Genomic DNA, 20,846 nt, shown 5'->3' with positions numbered 1-20,846 from the left:
AGCGCAACCCTTATACTTTACTTAAGTATTAGAAAAAGCTAGTAATATATATTAATAATTCGCAAATTAAAAGCTAAAATAAGAATAAAATTTATTAAATATTTAAAAAGCTACTTAGATAGCTATTTAATAGGACTAAAGCTAATATATATAGTATTTATATATATATACTTATTAGTATTAAATACTATCTTAGCTAAGTAATTATATATTTATAAAAATTATATTGCTATATATAGTATTAGCTTCCCTAGAGTATAAAGGACAAAATACTGCAATAGCTATATAGGTCCTATAGAGGGGGAGTAAATACTATAGTAGACTTACTATTTTATATAAACCTTTATTTAATTTAAAGGCTATTATATCTTTATTAAAAGTTGTTAACCTCTAAGCAAATTACTTAAATATTATTAGGTTATAAATTAGTAGATAGTTAAAGATTCTAATACTAAAAATATTAAACTATATTATTAAAACCTATATATTACTTAATATAACTATCCTAATAGTCTTACTATAGATTTGCCTACATCTAGCTATAAGAAAAATAGAATTAAACTTTATATAAAATAATATCTCGATTTTTAATAGCAACAATATCTATATATTATTTAGTATATAGTTTTAGAAGCTAGTATAGTATACCTTCTAAGGCATAGCTATTTAAATATATAGATATACTACTATATAATTAAGAGGCTATCTATAAAGTAGCTTTCTTCTGCTTTCTATAAAGCTATTTATTTATATTTAAGTCTATAAAGTTTGCGCTTACAGATAGAGCGCTAGTTTTTAATTAATACTTCCCCTTTATATTATTATATTTCTATTATCTATACTAGATAAAAAAAAACTTTTTTAATATTTTATTAATTTTATTTAATATTAAAAGTAGTATCTCCTAAAATATTAAGGATTAGATATATATTACTATAATCTACTAATATTTATAAGTAATATTTTATCTTATATTATATATTACTAATCTGCGCTTTATTAAACTTATTCCTAACTATTATTAACTTTAAATAAAGAGAATATTATTGAAAATACTTCCTATAAAGTAGCTATTAATTGCTCTAAAATTTTAAGATTTTTATTTTCTATTTATAGTTTAAGCTCTTCTAGTGCGCTATATAGGATATTATTGTTTATACTGTTTTGAGTACTCTAATAAATATAATCTTATATAAAGGAAAGTAAAACTTTTATTAATCCTTAAATAAAAATATTATATAATAAATAATGTTTTATAGCTATTTTTTTTACTAACGCTCTAGTATTAGCGTCTAATAGCAATTAGTTCTCTATATTTAAAGTAGTTATAGCTTTCTACTATTAAATCTCAAAATTATAAAAACTATTTATATTAAATTTCCTATAGTTATAATTTTAGCTAACTAATTTTAAGCTTATCCTTAGTAGTAAATATATTTCTAATATAATTAAAAGCTTATACTAGTACTTTATTTAGTATAAATTTAATAGTAGATAAAGAGCGAAAAATATACTACTAAATAAAGTCTTTATCTATTATAGTAATAGGCTTAAAAGGGGCTAGTTTTTCTCTTATATAAACTAGTAGGATATAAACCTTTATTAGGTATTAAATACTAATAAAAGATAGTATAGCTTTAATTTCCTAATATATTAATTCAACTATATAGTAAATAAGGTATATAATACTTTAATTAAAGTTTTCTTCCTCTTAGATTATAAACTACTTAATATCTTCTTTATTACTTAAATCAACTAAAAAGCTAATTTTTAAAAAAAAAGATTTTTGCTTATTCTAAATTAAGATTAATTATTAAAGCTAATAGATTAATTAGCTAGTTAATATTATATAATAATTTCTATAGCTATATAAAATTAGCTTATAGCTAATATAGCTAAATATTATTACTAAGGTCTACTAGTTTATAAGTTATATTAAAGGCAAGTACCTAAGCTAATATACTTTAAATACTATATTAAATATAGGATAGTAATAAAATAAAACTAATTTAAAAATAAATAGCTTAGGATATAATATATATTAATATTTTATATATTTTATAGTCTAAAAGTATTATAGCTTTAATATAATTATATATTAGTTTACTTTGACTAGATAGTAAAGGCTATTATTAATATTAAAAAAAGACTATATATTTAAAGATTTCTTATTTTATAATTTTTATTAAATAAAATAAAAAGTAATAAAACTCTTAAAGTATTAAAAGCCTTTATAGTTATTAAATATAGTTCCTACTAATATACTTATAATTATATTATACTTCTTTATATAAGAAGTATAATTCTTATCTAAAAGCTTATTATTTACTGCTTTGCAATTCCGCTACTTAAATAGTTATAATAGTAATTAACTTACTATTTAGGATTTCTAGATATTTAATAAGATAGATCTTACCTACCCCTTTATTATAATTTTATTAAAGGATTTAAGCCTAATAGTAGCTTAAAGCGCGCTTTATTATAATAACTTTAAATATAATAAAATAGTAATAAAACTAAATAATTTACTTTAACTCCTATAGCTGCTTCGCTATAAATATATTACCTCTAATTATATTGTTAGAAATAGTAGCCTTAATATATATAAGTAAGACTTTTAAGCTTATTTTTAGCGTTTCTTTTAGTAATTTTTATAGCTAATAAATTTAAAATATCCTATTAAAAGCCTTTATAACCTTATTCTATATTATTATCCTTTTTAGCAAGTTTACTAATATCTAGTTTATAAATAAATAAAGTTAGAGCTTCTTCTAAAGCCTTTAGTATTAGTTTAATTTTAAGGAACTACTATTATTATTAGATATAGGTGTTGTTAAGCGTCTATTTAAGACTATATTACATTTTACTTAGGATACAACTAAGACAGAAGGAATTTATATATTAGGTAAAACTTCCGCCTTATAATCTAAAGAAATATACTTTAAATTAATATAGATGTTCTATAATCCCTACTTTCGGAAATTTATTATAATTCTAGCTAAAGATATATAATATAACTATTAAAAAAGGTATTTATTTCTTTCCTCTTTCTTAGGGCTAAGGTGACTGAGGTTCTACACAGGCCGAAGGATGGCATATACAATTCCCTCGTGAGAAGCGGAGGGTTTAGTCTTCGCCTCTATGAAGCCAACAGTGAAGATCTGAATCTCGCATAGCGACGGCGCCATGTCAAGGATTTTGCAAGTAGATATTCCATTCAATGCTGATCATTTGAATGTCCTAGGAATTCGACGTACGATACAATGAATGCCACATCGCTTGTAGGTCGAAGAAATGAATGCCGCAATGCTGAGGCTCGCTAAATGCCAATGATCTCTCCTCAAGGTGCTGGAGGACGACTTTTAACACGAGGTCATTCAGTTATGCGACGCTGTTAATCTTACCCTTAGACCACGCATCACCTTGACTCCTCAGCATGCCCAGTCGGACCCTCGCTCGTGTCTGTCCGTGTCGTCAGCTGCTTACATTCCTAAACTACCAATAGAGAAACGCAGGTCTCGGACCCTGGGATGGTAAAGGAAACAGCACTTACAGTCCACGCTAACGAACGCCCTGTCAACCTCAGTCAAGCCCTCAAGACAATATTGCAAGGTCTCCGCCACATCATGCGCCTTCCCGAGTCTCGTCTCCTCCGGCATCAGCACGTCCATCTCCACCCACACGCCATCGCCCGCATGGTACGCTGTGACAGCCTTGAAAGCCTCCACTACTGGCGCAAACCTCCACGCCATAAACATTAGCTTCTTCAGCACGCGATCGTCTACCGCTGCCCCCGTCAGGCGTGCCACGTTTTCGAATAGCGTTTCTGCCCAATCATAGATAATGAAGAGAGACAGCAGGGCTGCGCCAACGGGGTCAAGCCACCAGAGGTGGAAGGAATGCCCGATCAGCGGAAAGAGGAGGGAGAAGGTGTTGAAAACTACGTCGGTTTTGCAGTCCTGCGCTAGGGCTTGGACCTGTGTTGTCTTTATAGGTACGCAGCCAATCCAGATGATACCCTTGACTACTACCGTCGCGACGAGAGCACCAATGGCCGTAGGCGGAAGTTGAGCTGCGACTTTCGGGCCAGGACCGGGCAGCAGTTTGGAGACAGACTCTTGGAGAATTTGAAGAAATGAGACGATCATGATGATACTGAAGACGACAATCCCGAGAGGCTCGAGTCGCCGCCGGCCAACGGGGAATTTGTGCCGTAGACGCTTGATTTTCCACGCGACGAGCTTGTTTGTCGTGAAAATTATGAGGGTACATAACAGATCGAGGGCAGAGTCGACGAGGGAGGCGATGAGAGAAAGGGAGTCAGATTTGAGAGCGGCGACGCCCTTGGCGGCAAGGAGGAGGATGTTGGCTATAATGTTGATCTAGAGGCCGTATGAGCGAAAAGAGCGTTGCATACATAGATTTGTTGCCAGAGCGACAGGCAAATTGGCCCTTTGCATAGGCTCAAACATACGTTGATTGCCCACTTCGCCCTTTTTTCCCCAGTCCTCCTCCTTTCTCTTTCATCGTGTGGTAGCAAGGGGTCTATGTCACCTCTTGTATCCATCAATTTACCCCCTTGCTCGGCAACGCCGTCCCCATCCGTGTCTTGAGGTCGCATTGAGTCCAGAACATCATCCGCCATGCTAGCAACCACTGCATCGACCTCTAGCCAATCGCTAAGTCTATCATTCTGTGCTTCGTAGAACACTCTCACTTTCTTATTCTTCAGCTTCTTGATTTCGGACACACTTTTTCTGTACTTCTCTAGACCGTCGTGATCTACACCCTCTTTGAGCTTTCGTTTGAGCTCCGCGTGGAAATGATTTTGCACCGCAAGATTCGCAATGTCTTGAAATTGCGGACGTCGTCGTGTGGAACTAATGGCTGACTCAAGGTCGTCTGGTTTGTGGACTGAATCGCCATTTATCCGACCGCGAGAAGATGGTTTGTGAACCATGGTGGGATGAGATCAATACAACACAACCGAGAATGAATTCAGGTCCTGGGTCAAGAAATATTCGAATGGAGGTTCGTGGATTGGGTGCTGAAAGGAAACAAGGCATGGCAAAGATTTAGCTACGAACGCGAAACACACGTCACTCACGTGCAATTTAGCGACGGGACCTCCAAGCGACGGCTTGAACGGGCCGGACGGCTCCCCGATCCCTGGAACTCAGAAGCCTCGATCTCGTCTTGTATTATTCAGCTGGCATGATTGTTGACGATTACTTTACCGTGGTGTCTAGCGAAAGAAACGATGCAGCGTCCGATTTCTGATGCCTCCACTAGTCATGGTATTGATGCGAGAAGTCTATCAACCTAAACTGTCCATTTTCTATGTTCTGAAAGCACTGGCCTGGGGGTATCTAGCATTTGCTGCTGCTATATAATCGTCAATGTACTTTTGGTCAGCCTTCCACCCTCGCAAGATGTCTAACCCTCGTGTTGCATCCTCGAGAGTACTCGTCTCCAGTGCCAAAGTTCGGATCATGTCTTGAGAGCACTTCTCCTTTCTTGTAGGCTCATTGATCTCGACTTTCACCTGCAGGCCGACCTGCACATGAGGAGCGCTGTCATGGTTTTCCTGGATGAACTTATCGTTCATTTCAAAGAGGTCGGCATTCTTCGAAATCAAGGTCGACAATTCGTCTTCAAGAACGTCAAAAGCCTTCCGTGAGAGGTTTGGCTTGTCTTGCCTTTGGTTGACCGCGTAGCGGAGCGAGATCTTATGGTGGTGATTCAGGGGGTGAGACGGCGCAATGTTGTAGGCGGCCTGTAACGAGCGGAGAGCCGGCGTCAAGCGGTCTGCAAAGCATTAGTTGATTCCACCCTTCACCCTGCTTGTGTTACTTACGACGGCGCAAGAACACTTGGAAAGCGGTCTGCTGAACCTCCAGATTTTCTGAACTATACTCTAGTAGAGGATTAATGAACTTCATCGCGTCACCTAAAGAGTCAGAAGTTTGCAGAAGTTGATCACCATTCGGGTCTTTGTCCTCTTTCTTTAGGTCGCCATTCTGATCCAAAGCAGGTTTCTTCTGCCCATCTTTCTTGTTGGCTTCAGCGGCTTTTTCCTGCTCCTTCTTTGCCTTCTTCCTCGCCTTCTTCCGCTCTGCAGCATCCATGTGTTCTCCGTTAATGCCGTTGGTGAGAGTGTTCAAAGCTAGTTTCGGCTGGTCATGAAGCCTAATGTATACATTCGCAGCAGCGAGAGCCGCACGGGCAAAGAAGGGATGAGCTCGCAGATGGTCCTCCCATCTTATCATGTCAACGTATGCCCGTATTTGGCCTTTTCGTAAAGAGAAGCTGTGAAAATCGAACTGATCATCCTGCCATATGTCGAAAATATTATAGATAGCTTGAAATCGCTTCAGCGCAAGACCCAGTTTTCCTTGTCTCAAGTGAGACATTGCGTCTTCGTATATGAACCACTGACACTGCATGTCATGAAGGTCGCCTACAGGACCACCTACCGCCTCATTGCGGGTAAATTTACTCATGTTTTGGACAGCGGCATCAGTCTCGTTATTCCGCAGCTGATACTTGGCCGCTTTAGTGTTAATATATCGATCTCGGGTATCAAGTGACCTGGCGTATTCCATAGTCTCCGAAGCTTTCGAAAAATTACCATAGTGCTTCCATATCCTCGCCTTAGTTTGGTGATAGTCGACTGACTCCGCAGCAGTCTTGATTGCTTCTTCAATATGCTGCATCGCCTTATCGAGATTCCGGCTTAGATGATAATTATAGTGTTTAGCGAGGAAATAGTGGGCCGAAGGAATCATACGATCTGTCTCATCATTCACCTGATTCTCAGCAGTACCGTTTGTTTGAGGTAAACCCTCTCCAGAAATGTACCCCTCAACGAGAGCTTGTATGGTAGAGCACTTGTCGGGAGAGGTGTACAGAGCTTTGATGTTCGCAAAAGTAGATGGAACGCCTCTGTGGAGCATGCGTTGCAAGTATTGATCTGCTGCCTCTCGGAAGTCATCTCCATCGAGGAAGTCCAGAGGAATTCGTCTAGCAGCGTCGCCTCTCGGATTTTCAGAAGCATAGCCATCATACAACGCCTTCAACTCTTGAGTATCAGCCTTACTTAGTCCCTTCGCCGCGGCTAGGCCATCATAATACGCTCGATACTCTGAATTACGATCTAGCAGGTCTTGATAGGTCTTCCCTGCTTCTTCTTTCCTGCCGAGCTGAAGGAGATATTGTGCTCGTCTCTCCATCACCCACCCTCTGTCTGGATTGTCTTTTGCTGCTTGATCCAGATGATTCAGAGCTCGTTCAAGATCCCCCATCTCCGCAATGATCGTATTCTTGTACAAGACTGCCTCTGCATGCTCTAGGTCAGATCTAGGAGGTGAAGAGCGCAGCGTCTCCTCATATGTGGACAGCGTCCTTTCAGCACCCCAAAGATCCCCATCAAGGTGCTGAGCCACGGCTAAAGCTGTCCAATTCTGCCGCCACATTGTCTTATTTTGCAATATAGCTCTTCGACTTTGTACATATCCCATGTGGTCCCGCATTTGCATTTGGAGCAAAGCCAGATCCTTCTGGATTTGATGGGAGTCTGGTTCGAGCTTTAAAGCGAATTTATATGCTTTGATAGCTTCTTCAAAATTCTTATTTGACCGATAAAGCAAACCATACACATGCCAGCAGATGTGAGATTTCATGGAAGACTTCTGTAAAGCGGTCTTTGCAAGACCAAATGCTTCCTCGGAGTTGCCCTGCCCGTTGATGATAAGAGCCTTCATGGCAATGGTATCCCCATGATCTGGCTTCTTGCGAAGGATCTGCTCCGCTGCTTTGAGACCTTCAAAAACCCGTCAGCAGGATTACGGAAATAGTTGGTAATTGACGGAGTACCCTTCTTGTATTGCTTATTCTCATAGTTCTTCACCACTTGAGCGAAAAGCGAGCGCTCCTTGGAGGCCAACTCTTGAGTTGCCATATTTTTGCCCTCTGGTACTTGTACGCCCTCTGGGTGGTGTAATATTTGGATGAGGGGGCTACTAATCTTAGACTGTGGGAATCGGAGAACGAGAACCTGCAGGATTGGTCATAGTTGAGGACAACGAACATATACAGTGATACAATGTCAATGAGTCCATGCAGACGGTGTACAGGATCTGAACAAACAACGCCCAAAAATAGTGGATGAAGCGATCCTTGAGCTAGAGGTGGCTCCACCGTATATAATAATATATTTTCGCGCCCGGAGGCGGGCCGCCACGTCGAAGTCACCCGGGATCACAGGGCTCGATTTCATCTGGTCAAGGCTTCCTGACTACCATCCAATCAACACGCAACATCGATCACATTGAAAGGCACAAGGTTAGAAGCTTGATGAATGATGCAACCCTCCAGTGATGCCTGCGCCAACGCTATGGTGATCTATCTATACAGAACATTAGGTCTGTTCATTCTCAAAAGCCCACCCGCTCTTATTACGTCTTCTTTTGTGCACGCCATCGGTTCAATGCTTCTTCCCAGTCTTCTCCTGTACTTCCGCATCTCTCTGCCACCAAGCCCCATGTACGAGCTCGTATGATGCTCTCCACGGCTCTCTCGTTTCGTAACGTGCTTGCCAGTGTTTCGGTCCTTGCCTCTCGAGGGAAAAATCTACCAGAGTAAGGATCGAGCCTCTCGTCTACGATCCGCTCTCTTTCTTTAGCCGATTCTGCCTCCTTCAGAACCAGATCTGGGTCTTCTGGATTCAAGGCAACCCCGGCGCAGTAGTTCAGAACGTTCGATCTCGTCTGCCACGACTGGAACAGAACCTGTTCTTTGAAGCCTTGGCATACTCTAGGATCGCTGGGCTGCCTTTCGACGGGCCGTATCTGTCGCTCAGCAGTGGAAAGAGGATCCCATTTCTTGTTGGCAGGAGTTATGAGAGCATTCAGATTCTGTATAATCGAGTCATCGATCATGGCTCGTGAAATGCGGAGAAAATCTAGATGAATCAGCTCCAGGTCTGAAAGTCTTTCGGCAGGGGGCGTCAGACCTCTCAATGCGGTCTGGTTGAAACAGAGGTCTGGGGTCAATGTCGGCGGGGATGGTGCTTCCATCCTCCTCCTGGGGCGGGTGGAGTGGGTAGACTGTGGATCGTAAACCTGTCTGTCCTGCGCAAAGACCGCCCAAAAGAATGAAGCCACTTTGAATACAAGCTTGAGCGAGCACACTCAAATGCACATTTTGATATATGGAAAAGGAATTGCCAGCATCTATAAATCTTTCCAAGTCTTCTACAATCAGGCGTGTACACTTACAAGCAGTGAGGGCGGGTTCATTCACAAGGCGAGATAGTTCCTACCATCTCCCCTCGGGCCCCTCGAGCGTAGGCGATGACGCATGACACGACGCACGTGACCAATCCTTAGCGCGACTCGGACGCGGTGGTCTGCCTTTGGCCGCAATGACGCGCAAATTCAGATGGATGCTAGATCTCTTTACGTTGCGAATACACAATATCTAATCCACACGGCTGGGTCTTTATATAATCAGCGCTCCAAACAGTCCGACGACGCGGGCAGTTGGTTATCTACAGAGTCATCGGCTCAGTCGCTAGGAAATTGTCCCTGGATAGACTTTTCTCTTGTGCATTATGCCCGAGATTGGGGAAGGTATAGAACACCAAGCGCCTCACGTTTGTCGGCTGATGCGTCATGATATAGTTGCTCGTATTGTACATTTCCTTCGAAAACATCTTGCGGGTAAAACGTTGGCAAAGGTTGCCACGCAAACAGACGAAAATGTGTACGGCAAAGTGGGCTGCTCTGCTGAAGCTTTCGAGACATCTTTGACAGGCAAGAAAGTCCTCGATGCAAAGCAACAAGGCAAATACTTTTGGTAGGTCGGTGGTGCTTCAAATTTGCAAATTTCTTTCTGTCTAAAATTGTTGTCGCTGCTAAAGTGTTTGTTACCCTTCAATCGCAGCTTTTTCATCGTCATATATTGCAGCAGTATCTTTCACTTCACCGTGTTCTACAGTAAAGCCCGCGAAAACTCAATTTATCTATACGTGAAGCATATTTATCGGACCAGTGCCTCCAGAACTTTCCCCTTCCGTGAATAAGCTATCCGATTGATCATTTTGTAGGCTCGAGATGTCTTCGCCACCCCACCCCTTGATGCATTTCGGGATGGCCGGATGGCTGAAAATCAAGGGCGATGATACCGCATACTACAAGCCACAAAAATCCGAGGGGCCTGAGGAATGGCCACCTAAGTACTGGAAGTTCATCCTTCAGGCAAAAGAAGAGCCCCGGAGCGAATGCGCCTATGTCGACTTCAGAAGGTTCGGAAGGATACGATTGATTGATTGTGATGCGTCAGATATTCGTCGCGTAGAACCTCTAGTGAAGAATGGGCCTGATCCTGTTCAAGATGCCACTATAGTGACCGTGAAGTGGCTGAAAGACAAAGTCCAGAGCAAAAGGATACCTATCAAAGCACTACTCTTAGACCAGGCTAATATAAGTGGCATTGGCAATTGGGTGGGGTGAGATGCATTGTATCCTCTTCCTCTACTCGATTGCTGACGACTTCCTTCCATCAAGGGATGAACTCCTCTACGATGCAAAGATTCATCCAGAGCAATACAGCAATACACTTTCTGAACCTCAGATTGCCCAATTGCATAAGTCTATGCATTACGTCTGCAAACTCTCCGTTGATACTTTGGCCGATTCCAGTAAGTTTCCAGAGGAATGGCTATTCAAGCATCGTTGGGGCAAAGGCAAGAAAGACAGCATGACTACACTTCCGAACGGAAAAAGGTTTGTATACGTGACTGTCGGTGGAAGAACTTCATGTGTTGTTCCTTCCGTGCAGAAGAAGACAGGCCCGTAAGTTCATTATATTTCTTTTAGCAGCTGACAGATGCATGAAGACATTCATGCAAGTTGTGTCTTGTGCCCTACATATCCTCAAACTACTCGTCTAGAGCTTACTTTCGCTTCAAATGTCCGCTATGCTGACGATATCATACAGAGTAGAGGGTGACGTGAAAGCAGAAGCCGTAGATGATGCTAATGGTGCTACTGACAATAAAACAACTAAGAAGCCAAAAGCCGCATCTAGAGCCACTCCCATCCAGCAGAATGGTGAAAAAGGCTCGCCGACAGCCAAGAAGACCAAAAGATCAAAGCGAGCTGCAGAGTCGCAAGAAGACCTCACGACTTCTAACGGCTTTGCTGACAGTAAAGATGTAGAAGAGCCAGCATCAAAGAAGAAGAAAATATCTGAGAAATCCAACAAGAACGAGGCTCCCAATTCGAACGGTGCCAAGTCAGACGGAAAAGGGGAGGACACTGGGCGAAGGCGATCTACTAGAGTCAGCGGCAGAGGACTCTGAAAGCACTTGATCGATTTACTATTTCACTTCACGCCACATAAACTCTTCCAATGGCGAGAATTGGGATCTCTAGGCTGACGAAAACAAGCTACGGGATGTGCGTTGCGTTATCGTTCAAGCACGATCTCGCTATTTCTTCTGAGTTCTATTCCAGGATTCCTGAATATTTCAAAACGAATATCTTCAGTGCCGTCGTTGGGTAGGGCGGTACTTCATAGCAGGTCTATACACGTTGAACATTGTAGCGACGTCTCACATAATCTGTAAATTACACAAAAGCTATTGCTGAGACTGGTAGGTCCGAGACCCTGCTATTCGTGTCGAGCTTAGACAAGAATATAAGGCAAGACAATATCGACAATACGTTCCATCCAAGCCAAATCCTCCACTAACAGTCTGCTGTATCCTTATCTTGTGATTCATGTACAGATACTCTGCTATGAGGCCCCATTTCAATTTGTCGGGGGATGGTCTTTCCGCTGGGAGAGATATGTTTTGATCTTTGCTTGATAATGCACCATCAAAGCTGCAAAGTGCGGACTTAGAAAGATCAGATGATTTCATATTGGTCTATTTGTAGTCTGTGTACAACCCCCTTTCTCGCTATCTTGATGTGAACATCAATCGTTCCACGTCATTTTCCTATGCCTGCTGTTCTGGGACGGGCGTTACCAACTTCCCCATTTCCAATGCACTCCTCACATTATCAATGACATGCAACTCCATCTTCTCTTGCGTCTCATACGTTGCCGTTCCCATGTGTGGAAGCAACAGAACATGCTCGTTTTCCAATAGTCCTGGATGGACTTTGGGCTCTTCCTCGAAAACATCTAAGCCCACACTGAAGACCTTACCAGATTTCAATGCATCGACAAGTGCCGCCTCATCCATCACGGGTCCACGAGCAGTGTTGATGATGACTACGCCGTCTTTCATCTGAGCAAATTGTGGAGTGGAAATAATATGGCGAGTGTTTTTCTGGAGTCTCTCAGCCTTCACGTACACGACTAGAGATCTAGGGTAATCTTCGAGGAAGAAAAGATAGCACAGAGAAGAACTTACGTTCAGAGGAAGATTCAGACTCAACACATCACTTCCCTTGAGCAGCTCCTCAAAGCTCACGTACTTCGCCCCGCCCTCTTCTTCGGGTGGCAGCCTCTCTGGGAAATACAAAAAGAGTCAGCGGTACTTTCTCCACACGATGAAACACCAGCCCTTTTCGACCTTCAAGTAGAAGCTCCCTCGTACGATCTCGAAAACTGTCTAAAGGCTCATTCGCTGATTGGAGCCAGCATTATGCGGCCCCCACCAAGCAGCACTTACTCCTATTGTGGTACACAACACTCATACCAAATCCCTCAGCCTTCCTCCCTATATCCCTGCCAATGCCACCCATTCCCAAAATGCCCAATTTTTTCCCTTCTGGATCATGCCCAAGCGGCGGTGAGGTCTTCCCCCTCCACTCTCCTTTACGAAGAGTCAGGAGCGGCAGATTGAAGCCGCGCAAAGCGCCTAGCATTAGGAAGATGGCTGTGTCGGCGGTAGCGGCATCGACTACTTGAGGGGTATTGGAGACAAAGATTCCGTGGGACGTGCAAGCGGAGACGGAAATTTGATCGTATCCAGCGCCTGTGTCATTGCAGCCATCAGTCTACTTAGTGCTTACCAGTGTCCACTTCATCGGTAGGGACTGTAAAGCTTTCAATGCCTACCATTATGGCAAAGATATTTGCAACCGATTTTCGCGAGAGCTTCTGCTACATCACCTTCTATCCTGCCGGTAATGCTGACGCTCTGGAAGGTGCGATAGACCGCTTTCACGCCATCGAGAGAGCCGGAGCGGCACTCTTGGAGAAAATCGGTGGGGTTGGTCGCTTTAGGGGTTAGAAGGGTGCCGAGTGAGGAGAGGGCGGACCATGCATCTTTGGCTTTGGTGCTGTGAGGGAGAGGTCAAACAGCATTCAATAGGCATTACCATCAATCATTTCAAGTGCCTGGAGGAAGGATCTTTTCTCTTTGGAAATGCAGGAAAAGGAAAGTAGAAATGCAGCAGATTACAAACGGGAAAGTGCTAGCAGGAAGCTACGTACTGATCGATTCCACCCAAAAGAAGGATCTTGGGCTTCTCGTCTGTGGACATGTTTGCTAGGAAGCGATTGTCAAATGTAGAGAGAATCTTTGAAATGACGCGGGAAACCCGTTTTGGTCGCGTAGATAACGAGCATGCACTATGATGTCTTGCCCTCAGTAACCTGATGTGAATCAACGAATTGGTGAATGCATACCTTTGCATTCAGCTGTTCAGATATTGGCCAGCAAGGTCCTTGCTTTACGCTTTGAATCACTCTTGCCACTATTGCTTCACAAATAAGCAGAAGATTATTTTCGCAGGCCCCGCAGATTCTAGACAGCCCGATCTTAGGGCCGGGGTCCCTGAGCTACAAAGTTATGGTCAGGTGTGTATTGTCAAGATTGTAGATTCGCATCTGCTTCCAAGATTGCATTGAGCTCGTCTCCAGCAAAATCAGAGAAGGATCGTTGAATATGACGACTTCTGGCCCTTCAATGAGCGCTAAAATGCAACAATGCTTCGGACAAAACATGGTCATTCCTGACCCTTTGCCCCAATTGGGGCTCCTTTTCTCAGACTCCGCGCTCAAAAAGACCAACCAATGCATCGCTGGACATCTCCAGTCTAGATTAAATGCTCATCGTCACCGTTTCACGGACCAACTCCTGCAAGCAGCTCCGCAGAGACGCAGCACAACCTGATTCGTTCCCTTACCAGCCGACTCTTCTTCCAGCAGCCGTCGGGCTACGGCCAGCTTAGCATGCACATCCTTTTCGTCATTCGTCTCAGGGGCCTGCATGGAGTCTGGGAAGCCCGGCACTTGTCCGCCCAAATGCCGTGCTATCATCATAGAGTAAATAACGTCTCGGTTTTCGCGGTTCTCCAGGAGGCTTCGCGTCGTTGCCAGCGTGCTCTCAATTGCCTCTGCCGAGTTCTCATTCTCTCGCTTGATGGTGAGGAAAGCGTGAATCGATCGCCAGAATTCGTACTCCTTAGACTTCAACTGCCCGAGCAACGCAGAACCATTAGGTTTACTGCCGTCGGGCCCTTGTGGCGCTGAATCATCAGATCTGTAGTCTCCAGTGATGAGCGCTTCGAATATTTCCAGCCGCTTCGCCGCATCCACCACACCATCTTTGACTTCATCTTCGTTGACTTCACCAGATTCCGTCGTGGTTTGCGCAACTTTCCTGCACAAACATAACATCGACCAAACCACCATGGCCTCGAGGCTTTTAGTGATGGCCAGCTGGGCAGAAAAGACAGGATCTTGAGAATTCATAGCATAGCGGTGAATGAGCATGGTAAATTGATCACACAGTACGGAGTTTGCCATCAGATGATCGCAGCCTCTTTCCGAAAACCAATGCGTGTCTAGAAACTTATCCATACCCGGAGCGTATGCTGTATTGTAGATAGTTTTCAGTTCTTGCCTATTTTCATCGGAGAGTATTGATGGGGCGGCAGGTGGGGGCGGCGGAACTCCATCAATGCATAGAAGCTCTTCAATCTTTATCCGTCTCGCTTTAGAGAGTCAGTCATATAGCTTGGGCATTGTTCCTTCCATGAGTACATACTACTTTGAGGTCGTTGACCGTAGCGACCATCAGTCGCACCGCCGTCGCTATCACCGCCTTGCTTCTCTCCTCCAAGCGCCGGGTCGATTGATGGTGCAGATTCGAGTTTCTCGCGATCGTCGTCTATGATCGGAGCGCCGTATGATGTAGCAGAAAGGCTGTGAGGTGGAAGTGGTGGAAAGGAGGCTGGCGGGGTAGTTGACATGGCAGGGAATTGATTAGCAGCCGGTTGTAGAGGTGGTGGTCCAGGTTGTGGTTTGAAGATAGGGTCGTAGCCCAAACACTCTCGCTTGCTTTTCTGACAATTCCGGCAAGCCGGGTGACCTTCGTCGCACTACAGCAACCATGAACTCCAAGTCAGCGGATGTTTGATCATGGCAATTGGATATGTAGCGTATCTTTAAAAGTGAATGTAGCAGGCAGGAGCAAAGGCGCGCAGGTAGCAGCTCGCTTGACACGGTCGCTTCTACCCGGCAGCAACCAAATTGAGAAATTCAGTGAACTTCCTGGTGCTTCAACGTCGAAACAAACATTTGTAGTGTGAAACATCCGAGTCGTTGTATATCTTGTTTCAAAGCCTCACATGGTGTGGAGAGATCGACTGACCTTTATTCGTCTCTTGCGACACGTCAAACATCCAGTCTTCGTTCTTCGCTTGATCTCTTTCTTGTGTCTCCCTCCTGACATTACTCTACCCTCTGGGTGAGGTGGAAGAGGATAGCGCATGGGGACGTTTGGATCTGTCGGTGGGGGCATATTATATGGCTGGTAGAATTGCATGTGTTGCGGCGGAGGGGGGCCTGGGCCTGGTGGTTGCTGCTGGGGATGTGGGGGTGGTGGTCGTCCATTTCCACTGTGAACGGGAGGGAGATTGAGCGCAGAGTAGCTGCCGGCAGGCGCAGGCGGTGGAGGAGAGGCTTGCCCTTCAGGATAGGCAGAGTAATGGATGCTGTTCACTTGCGCCCCGGCCATTGAGGCAGACGTGAATGAAGGTGGATAGGAATTACGCTGCTGCGATTGCAGTTCCGCCTCAGATGCCATAGCGCGCAAGCAGGAGCGTATGTATGCGGGCTAAATGTGGGGGCGGGTCAAGGGCCAACATTGGAATTCAATCGTCTCGAAATGGCGAGAGATCTGAGCTGGGAAAAATGGCTTTGAAGACGTGGGCAAGGGGAGAATGCGGCTTAGTGGCAATTTTAGAAATATGTTCCGCAGCAGCGGTCGAGGGTGTTACGGAAGTCGTGACATGATACGTCTGTTTTATATCACCTACTCCGACCGACTACTCTCCCAGGCCAAGCGAGAAGCAGGGCAGGATGAGCTGCATGAAGGCTCCCTCATTTCATTGGTCTTATACGTCTGCAAAAATGATCTCTCCCTCCGCCAAACGCCCAGGGCGTGAGACCGAGGTATCTAACGGCTATGAACGTTACGAGGGCCGACAGGATCAGCAGAAGATAGCTGCATTTCGTGTCCTCCCAGGTCGTCGTATTACTCCTTCAGACCAACGGCCGTTGCGCTATTGTCCTCAATCGGTAATGTGACTTCAGATGGCTGGCCTCTGAAAAATCTTCCCGGTTTCAGGCTTAGACGGCCCAACCCAGACGTTGAACCCCAGCTGCTAGTGGCATGGTACGGGGGGTGGGTTCACCAAGGCTGCCGAATAGTGTGTCGAGTCGCTATAGGGTCGGATCTGATCAAGGGACGGACAGTAGAACACCCGAAGAACTCGTCGTGCTTAAGCGACCGTTGGGCCTAGCTGCTTTGGCCAGAGCCTGGCTGACTTATCTTCACCTTATGCTGGCCTGCATATGCACGCTGGTTTGTGCAGAAAAGAGAGATACGTAAAGTGACTAGCCGAGGATGTGACCTGTCGCTTGACTATCTCACCCATCTTGTAATACCCGAGTCCAGTCAAATGCTTTCCACCGCCGTCTGAAGCCCTCGACCCTAGCGTCTTGCCCCCGATGCCATTTTCCTTGTCGCCTGATGACGTCCGCCCCCTTGTCGAGCATGCCGCCAATGACTTCTCGTGCGAAAAGATCGCCTTTCGGCCAACGATTCGAGTCCTCGACCACATGGCCTATCCCACCGTTCATTTCAAACCAAACATGAAAGTAGGGCATTTCTTTCGCCAACGTTCGACGGAAAGCTGCCTTACCCAAGCCGTCTTTCGCTTTCAGAAGGGTGTCAATAATCTTTTTGTGCTGAGTCCATTCTTCATCGGCCGTCAACATGGCTTCTTTGAAAAACGCCGGTGCAGTGTCTCCTAAGCTATAAGGCAATGGAACGACCTCCATACTAGCATGCCTCTTGCGGTGCGGAGCTGCGGCGTTTTCGTAAAAAATAACATCTCGTCCTTGGTCATGATACATACGAATCAGGCTTTTCATGAAGTTCCGGATCTCCTCCCACTCATCGTCGTCACAGTGAAGAAGGTTGTCACGGTGCTGGATGGGGACGATGCAAGCACCGCCGTCACTCAATTCTGGTTCCGTTGGCAAAGTCAAATATGTCCTTGTAGCCAAAGAGACGACGGGTGCCACTGGAGGCCTGTCTTGGTCTTCGTGATAACAGAGGGGACAACTGTCTAGAATCTTATTGATCTTCTGGAAGTCCGAAATTGCAATGTTTCTCAGATTGATGTCAGATTTTTGCACCCGTTTGGCTAGCTTTGCGGCGTTTTCGTCCATGTACTCGAGATCGTTATCGAACTTCCCATCTTTGGCTATCCTTTCAGCGAATCGCCGGCCATCGCCACCGGCCTGAGCTTTCGTGCGGCGCTCTTCACGTACCATGTCTTCGATCGTCATATCCTCATTCTCTGCGACTAAGCCTCTTTCTCGTCCACGTTTGTTCTCCATTGGCTTTACCTCCCCCTTGCGACCTCCAGCAAGCATGCGGTTTTCCATTGCACCAAGTACGACTACAGCCGGCTGCTTTTGATTGGTAAAGCCGGCTAATGCGATATCATACTCCTCTTCTAGTTTAGCAGCCTCTGAGCCACCTTTAAATTTAGCTTTCATCATTTGGGCTTTGAGCCTATTCAGAACGGACTGGTCTGTATGGACCATCGATTGAGCTGGCCTCGCCGCAGTTACCTGCTTGATACCTTCTGCTGTATCACTCTGCTGGGTATCATCAGGCCGTTTCCAGGGCGGTAATCCAGACTCGACTTTTCGCTCCGCAAATAAATCTCCACTAGGCTTTGCCTTGCCCACGTAGCCTTCACCGTATGTTTCCCTTCTCTCTAACTCAGTCTGCTCTTCACGAGCGTTGTCAAAGAGTCTGAGATTCCCATACTGCTTCTTAGCGACATCGTCAAGCGCCCGTTGCTCTTCCTGAGCCCGCCTGTAAACTCCCCTCAGCCGTGTCATCCGCCAGGAGGCCCCTGAGTCACCAAACTCGTAGTCGACGTCGTACTGAGCAGGCTCATGCAATATTTCGTCAGGTATATCCTTGCCCTCACTCACGTTTTTCAGGTGATGCTTGTTCAATTCCTTTTCATGTATTTTGAGCTCAAAATCCGCCCTGGATGACTTCGACTTATGTATTTCGGATGATTCCCTTGCATTGCTCTGAATATAATCGACATCTAGCGAAGATGGTCCCTGCATCCATGAATCCCGCTTGGGCTGTTCATCAGAAATGACACCTTTGGGAATCGAATCTGATTGGGCAGTTGCGAGCTCTTCTTCGTGGACTTTGATGTCCTCATCAGGGCCTGCTAGGCGGCCTTCGTCAGAATTATGACGTCTTCGAGGCCCAGAACCTGCGTCATCTCCTGACTGCTTCCTTTTCTTATGTCGGTGCCGATCTTGGTCTTCATCGTGATGTCTGCGCCTGTGATGGCGATGCTTGTGTTCTTTATGTCCTCTGTGCTCTTCATGCTTCCTACTATCTGCTAATGTCTTTTCAAAGTCCTCCAGGATCATGCTACGTTTGTGAAGAGCCTGTACAGACCGCTGGGTGCGGGAAGATGTCAAAGAACTCAGTCCTCTCCGAACACCCCCACTTCTATTTCGTAGGGCCTGGAACTCCCCTTGAATGGCTGCCGTGCGGGCCCTAGAGGGGCTCTAGGTGTTGGCGGCCGTTAGGGCAAGCGCTAATCAGTCACCGAGCCCTCGCTCTAAGCGGAGTCACCATTCGATATGTAATCAGCACTCAAGATAGAATCAATGTTCCTGTAATTATCTAACTTGCGTCGAAGAAAATGGCGACAGAAAAGCCTGTCGCTGTAGTGTGTGTGGGCATGGCTGGTAATTCACGACCTCGTCAAGCGCAACAGTCTTCGAGCTGACTGGGTATGTCAAGGCTCTGGCAAAACGACTTTTATGCAACGAATCAACGCCCATCTACATTCAAAACGTGAGGTACCGTACGTTATAAATTTGGATCCAGCTGTTCGCAATGTTCCATTCGACAGTAATATCGACATACGAGACTCTCTAGACTACAAAGAAGTCATGAAAGAGTACAACCTCGGACCAAACGGGGGATTTTGACCTCTCTCAATATATTTGCAACCAAAATAGACCAAATCATCAACATACTTGAGAAACGCACTGCTCCGAACACTGAAAACCCTCGAGCAAAGCCTATCCGAAACATCATTGTTGACACACCAGGTCAGATCGAGGTCTTCGTCTGGAGTGCCTCTGGTAGTATTTTGCTGGAATCGCTCGCGTCCTCATTTCCTACTGTCATCGCTTACATTATTGATACTCCTCGGACAAGCTCTACCAGCACGTTCATGAGCAATATGCTCTACGCTTGTAGTATTCTGTATAAAACAAAATTGCCGATGATACTTGTTTTCAACAAGACTGACGTCAAGGATGCAGAATTTGCGAAGGAATGGATGACTGATTTTGAAGCCTTTCAGGCTGCGCTGAGGAACGAGGAAGCCAGCCAAAGTGGTGGCGGCAGCGGTTACATGAGCTCATTGCTCAATAGTATGAGCTTGATGCTTGAAGAATTCTATCGTCATCTTGATGTCGTAGGCGTTAGTTCCATGACGGGCGATGGAGTGACGGAGTTCTTCGAAGCTGTGCAGAAGAAGGCCAAAGAATTCCAAAGAGACTATCAACCTGAACTCGAAAAACGGCGAGCACAGAACAAGGAAGAAAAGGATGGAAAAAGGGAGAAGGAGTTGGGCAAACTCATGAAAGATATGAATGTTGTGGATTCGGTCTCACAAAAGGGGCCTGCAATACCTGTTCAGCGACATCACGCTGACACACTAAGTGACTTAGAAAGCTCGTCGGATTCAAAGAGTGAAATGGCGGAGCCAGAAGGTGACGGGGATGGTCATGGTGGCTTGGTCAACAGATATAAGCAAGCTCTCTCTGAAGACAAGGCGGACGGTGGAGAAGACAGTGAACATAGTTTCTCACGGTATCTGAAAAGGAGCCAGATCGGCTGAGCAAACGGTGTGCAATGTCTTGTAAAATATGATGTAACGAGGACTTTAGAAAGGACGACAGGTAGTCCTTGACACCAGTCAATGCTCAGAATTAATCTACATTTCTCAGCACCTTGTATTCATGCGAACTCCTAAGAGAAACCCCAAGATGCAAAAATAGTCATGGTGGTGGTGGTGGCCTCGGCTATCCGGTCCGCTGAAGTGCCTTCGTCACGGTCGAGAGGTCCACTAGTCAGGCCAATTTTTTTGGGATCTTAATATTCAACTACAGTACCTCCTAACCGACCACTCCCGACCCTCGAACACTCTCCTTTCTCGCCTCAAGCTCCCGTCACCGTTCTTTGGTATCTGCTCTACGGACTTAGGGTACTGGCAAACATTCTACTCTAGGCTAGCCGCACAAGTGCG

The 20,846-nt window shown here is 44.9% G+C and overlaps 8 protein-coding genes across 8 annotated transcripts; 2 read left to right on the top strand and 6 right to left on the bottom strand.

Moving 5' to 3' along the window:
• Positions 1-3,418: 3,418 nt before the first annotated feature.
• Positions 3,419-4,960, bottom strand: KY384_002072 (uncharacterized protein; the record flags this gene model as incomplete). Its single annotated transcript, XM_044810598.1, has 3 exons — positions 3,419-3,462; positions 3,554-4,382; positions 4,475-4,960. The coding sequence occupies 3 exons, from the start codon at positions 4,958-4,960 to the stop codon at positions 3,419-3,421; spliced, it is 1,359 nt and encodes a 452-aa protein (XP_044672572.1).
• Positions 4,961-5,338: 378 nt separating this feature from the next.
• Positions 5,339-7,960, bottom strand: KY384_002071 (uncharacterized protein; the record flags this gene model as incomplete). The annotated part of the gene is made up of 3 exons (XM_044810597.1): positions 5,339-5,808; positions 5,858-7,822; positions 7,876-7,960. The coding sequence occupies 3 exons, from the start codon at positions 7,958-7,960 to the stop codon at positions 5,339-5,341; spliced, it is 2,520 nt and encodes an 839-aa protein (XP_044672571.1).
• A 496-nt stretch (positions 7,961-8,456) lies between these two features.
• On the bottom strand, positions 8,457-9,077 carry KY384_002070 (uncharacterized protein; the record flags this gene model as incomplete). Its single annotated transcript, XM_044810596.1, has 1 exon — positions 8,457-9,077. One exon carries the CDS (start codon positions 9,075-9,077, stop codon positions 8,457-8,459), a length of 621 nt encoding a protein of 206 aa, XP_044672570.1.
• Positions 9,078-9,613: 536 nt separating this feature from the next.
• On the top strand, positions 9,614-11,365 carry KY384_002069 (uncharacterized protein; the record flags this gene model as incomplete). Its single annotated transcript, XM_044810595.1, has 4 exons — positions 9,614-9,858; positions 10,109-10,510; positions 10,569-10,787; positions 11,002-11,365. 4 exons carry the CDS (start codon positions 9,614-9,616, stop codon positions 11,363-11,365), a joined length of 1,230 nt encoding a protein of 409 aa, XP_044672569.1.
• Positions 11,366-12,007: 642 nt separating this feature from the next.
• Positions 12,008-13,505, bottom strand: KY384_002068 (uncharacterized protein; the record flags this gene model as incomplete). The annotated part of the gene is made up of 4 exons (XM_044810594.1): positions 12,008-12,525; positions 12,689-12,994; positions 13,132-13,301; positions 13,456-13,505. The coding sequence occupies 4 exons, from the start codon at positions 13,503-13,505 to the stop codon at positions 12,008-12,010; spliced, it is 1,044 nt and encodes a 347-aa protein (XP_044672568.1).
• A 574-nt stretch (positions 13,506-14,079) lies between these two features.
• On the bottom strand, positions 14,080-15,218 carry KY384_002067 (uncharacterized protein; the record flags this gene model as incomplete). The annotated part of the gene is made up of 2 exons (XM_044810593.1): positions 14,080-14,960; positions 15,014-15,218. 2 exons carry the CDS (start codon positions 15,216-15,218, stop codon positions 14,080-14,082), a joined length of 1,086 nt encoding a protein of 361 aa, XP_044672567.1.
• Positions 15,219-16,899: 1,681 nt separating this feature from the next.
• KY384_002066 (uncharacterized protein) lies at positions 16,900-18,948 on the bottom strand (the record flags this gene model as incomplete). Its single annotated transcript, XM_044810592.1, has 1 exon — positions 16,900-18,948. One exon carries the CDS (start codon positions 18,946-18,948, stop codon positions 16,900-16,902), a length of 2,049 nt encoding a protein of 682 aa, XP_044672566.1.
• Positions 18,949-19,226: 278 nt separating this feature from the next.
• Positions 19,227-20,438, top strand: KY384_002065 (uncharacterized protein; the record flags this gene model as incomplete). The annotated part of the gene is made up of 2 exons (XM_044810591.1): positions 19,227-19,272; positions 19,549-20,438. 2 exons carry the CDS (start codon positions 19,227-19,229, stop codon positions 20,436-20,438), a joined length of 936 nt encoding a protein of 311 aa, XP_044672565.1.
• Positions 20,439-20,846: the final 408 nt, after the last annotated feature.

The sequence above is a fragment of the Bacidia gigantensis genome, assembly GCF_019456465.1.
Source record: "Bacidia gigantensis strain McMullin 20006 chromosome Unknown contig_134, whole genome shotgun sequence".
Lineage (NCBI taxonomy): Eukaryota > Fungi > Ascomycota > Lecanoromycetes > Lecanorales > Ramalinaceae > Bacidia > Bacidia gigantensis.
The sequence above is the reverse complement of the archived record's forward strand: the minus strand, read 5'-3'. Positions and strand labels throughout refer to the sequence as shown.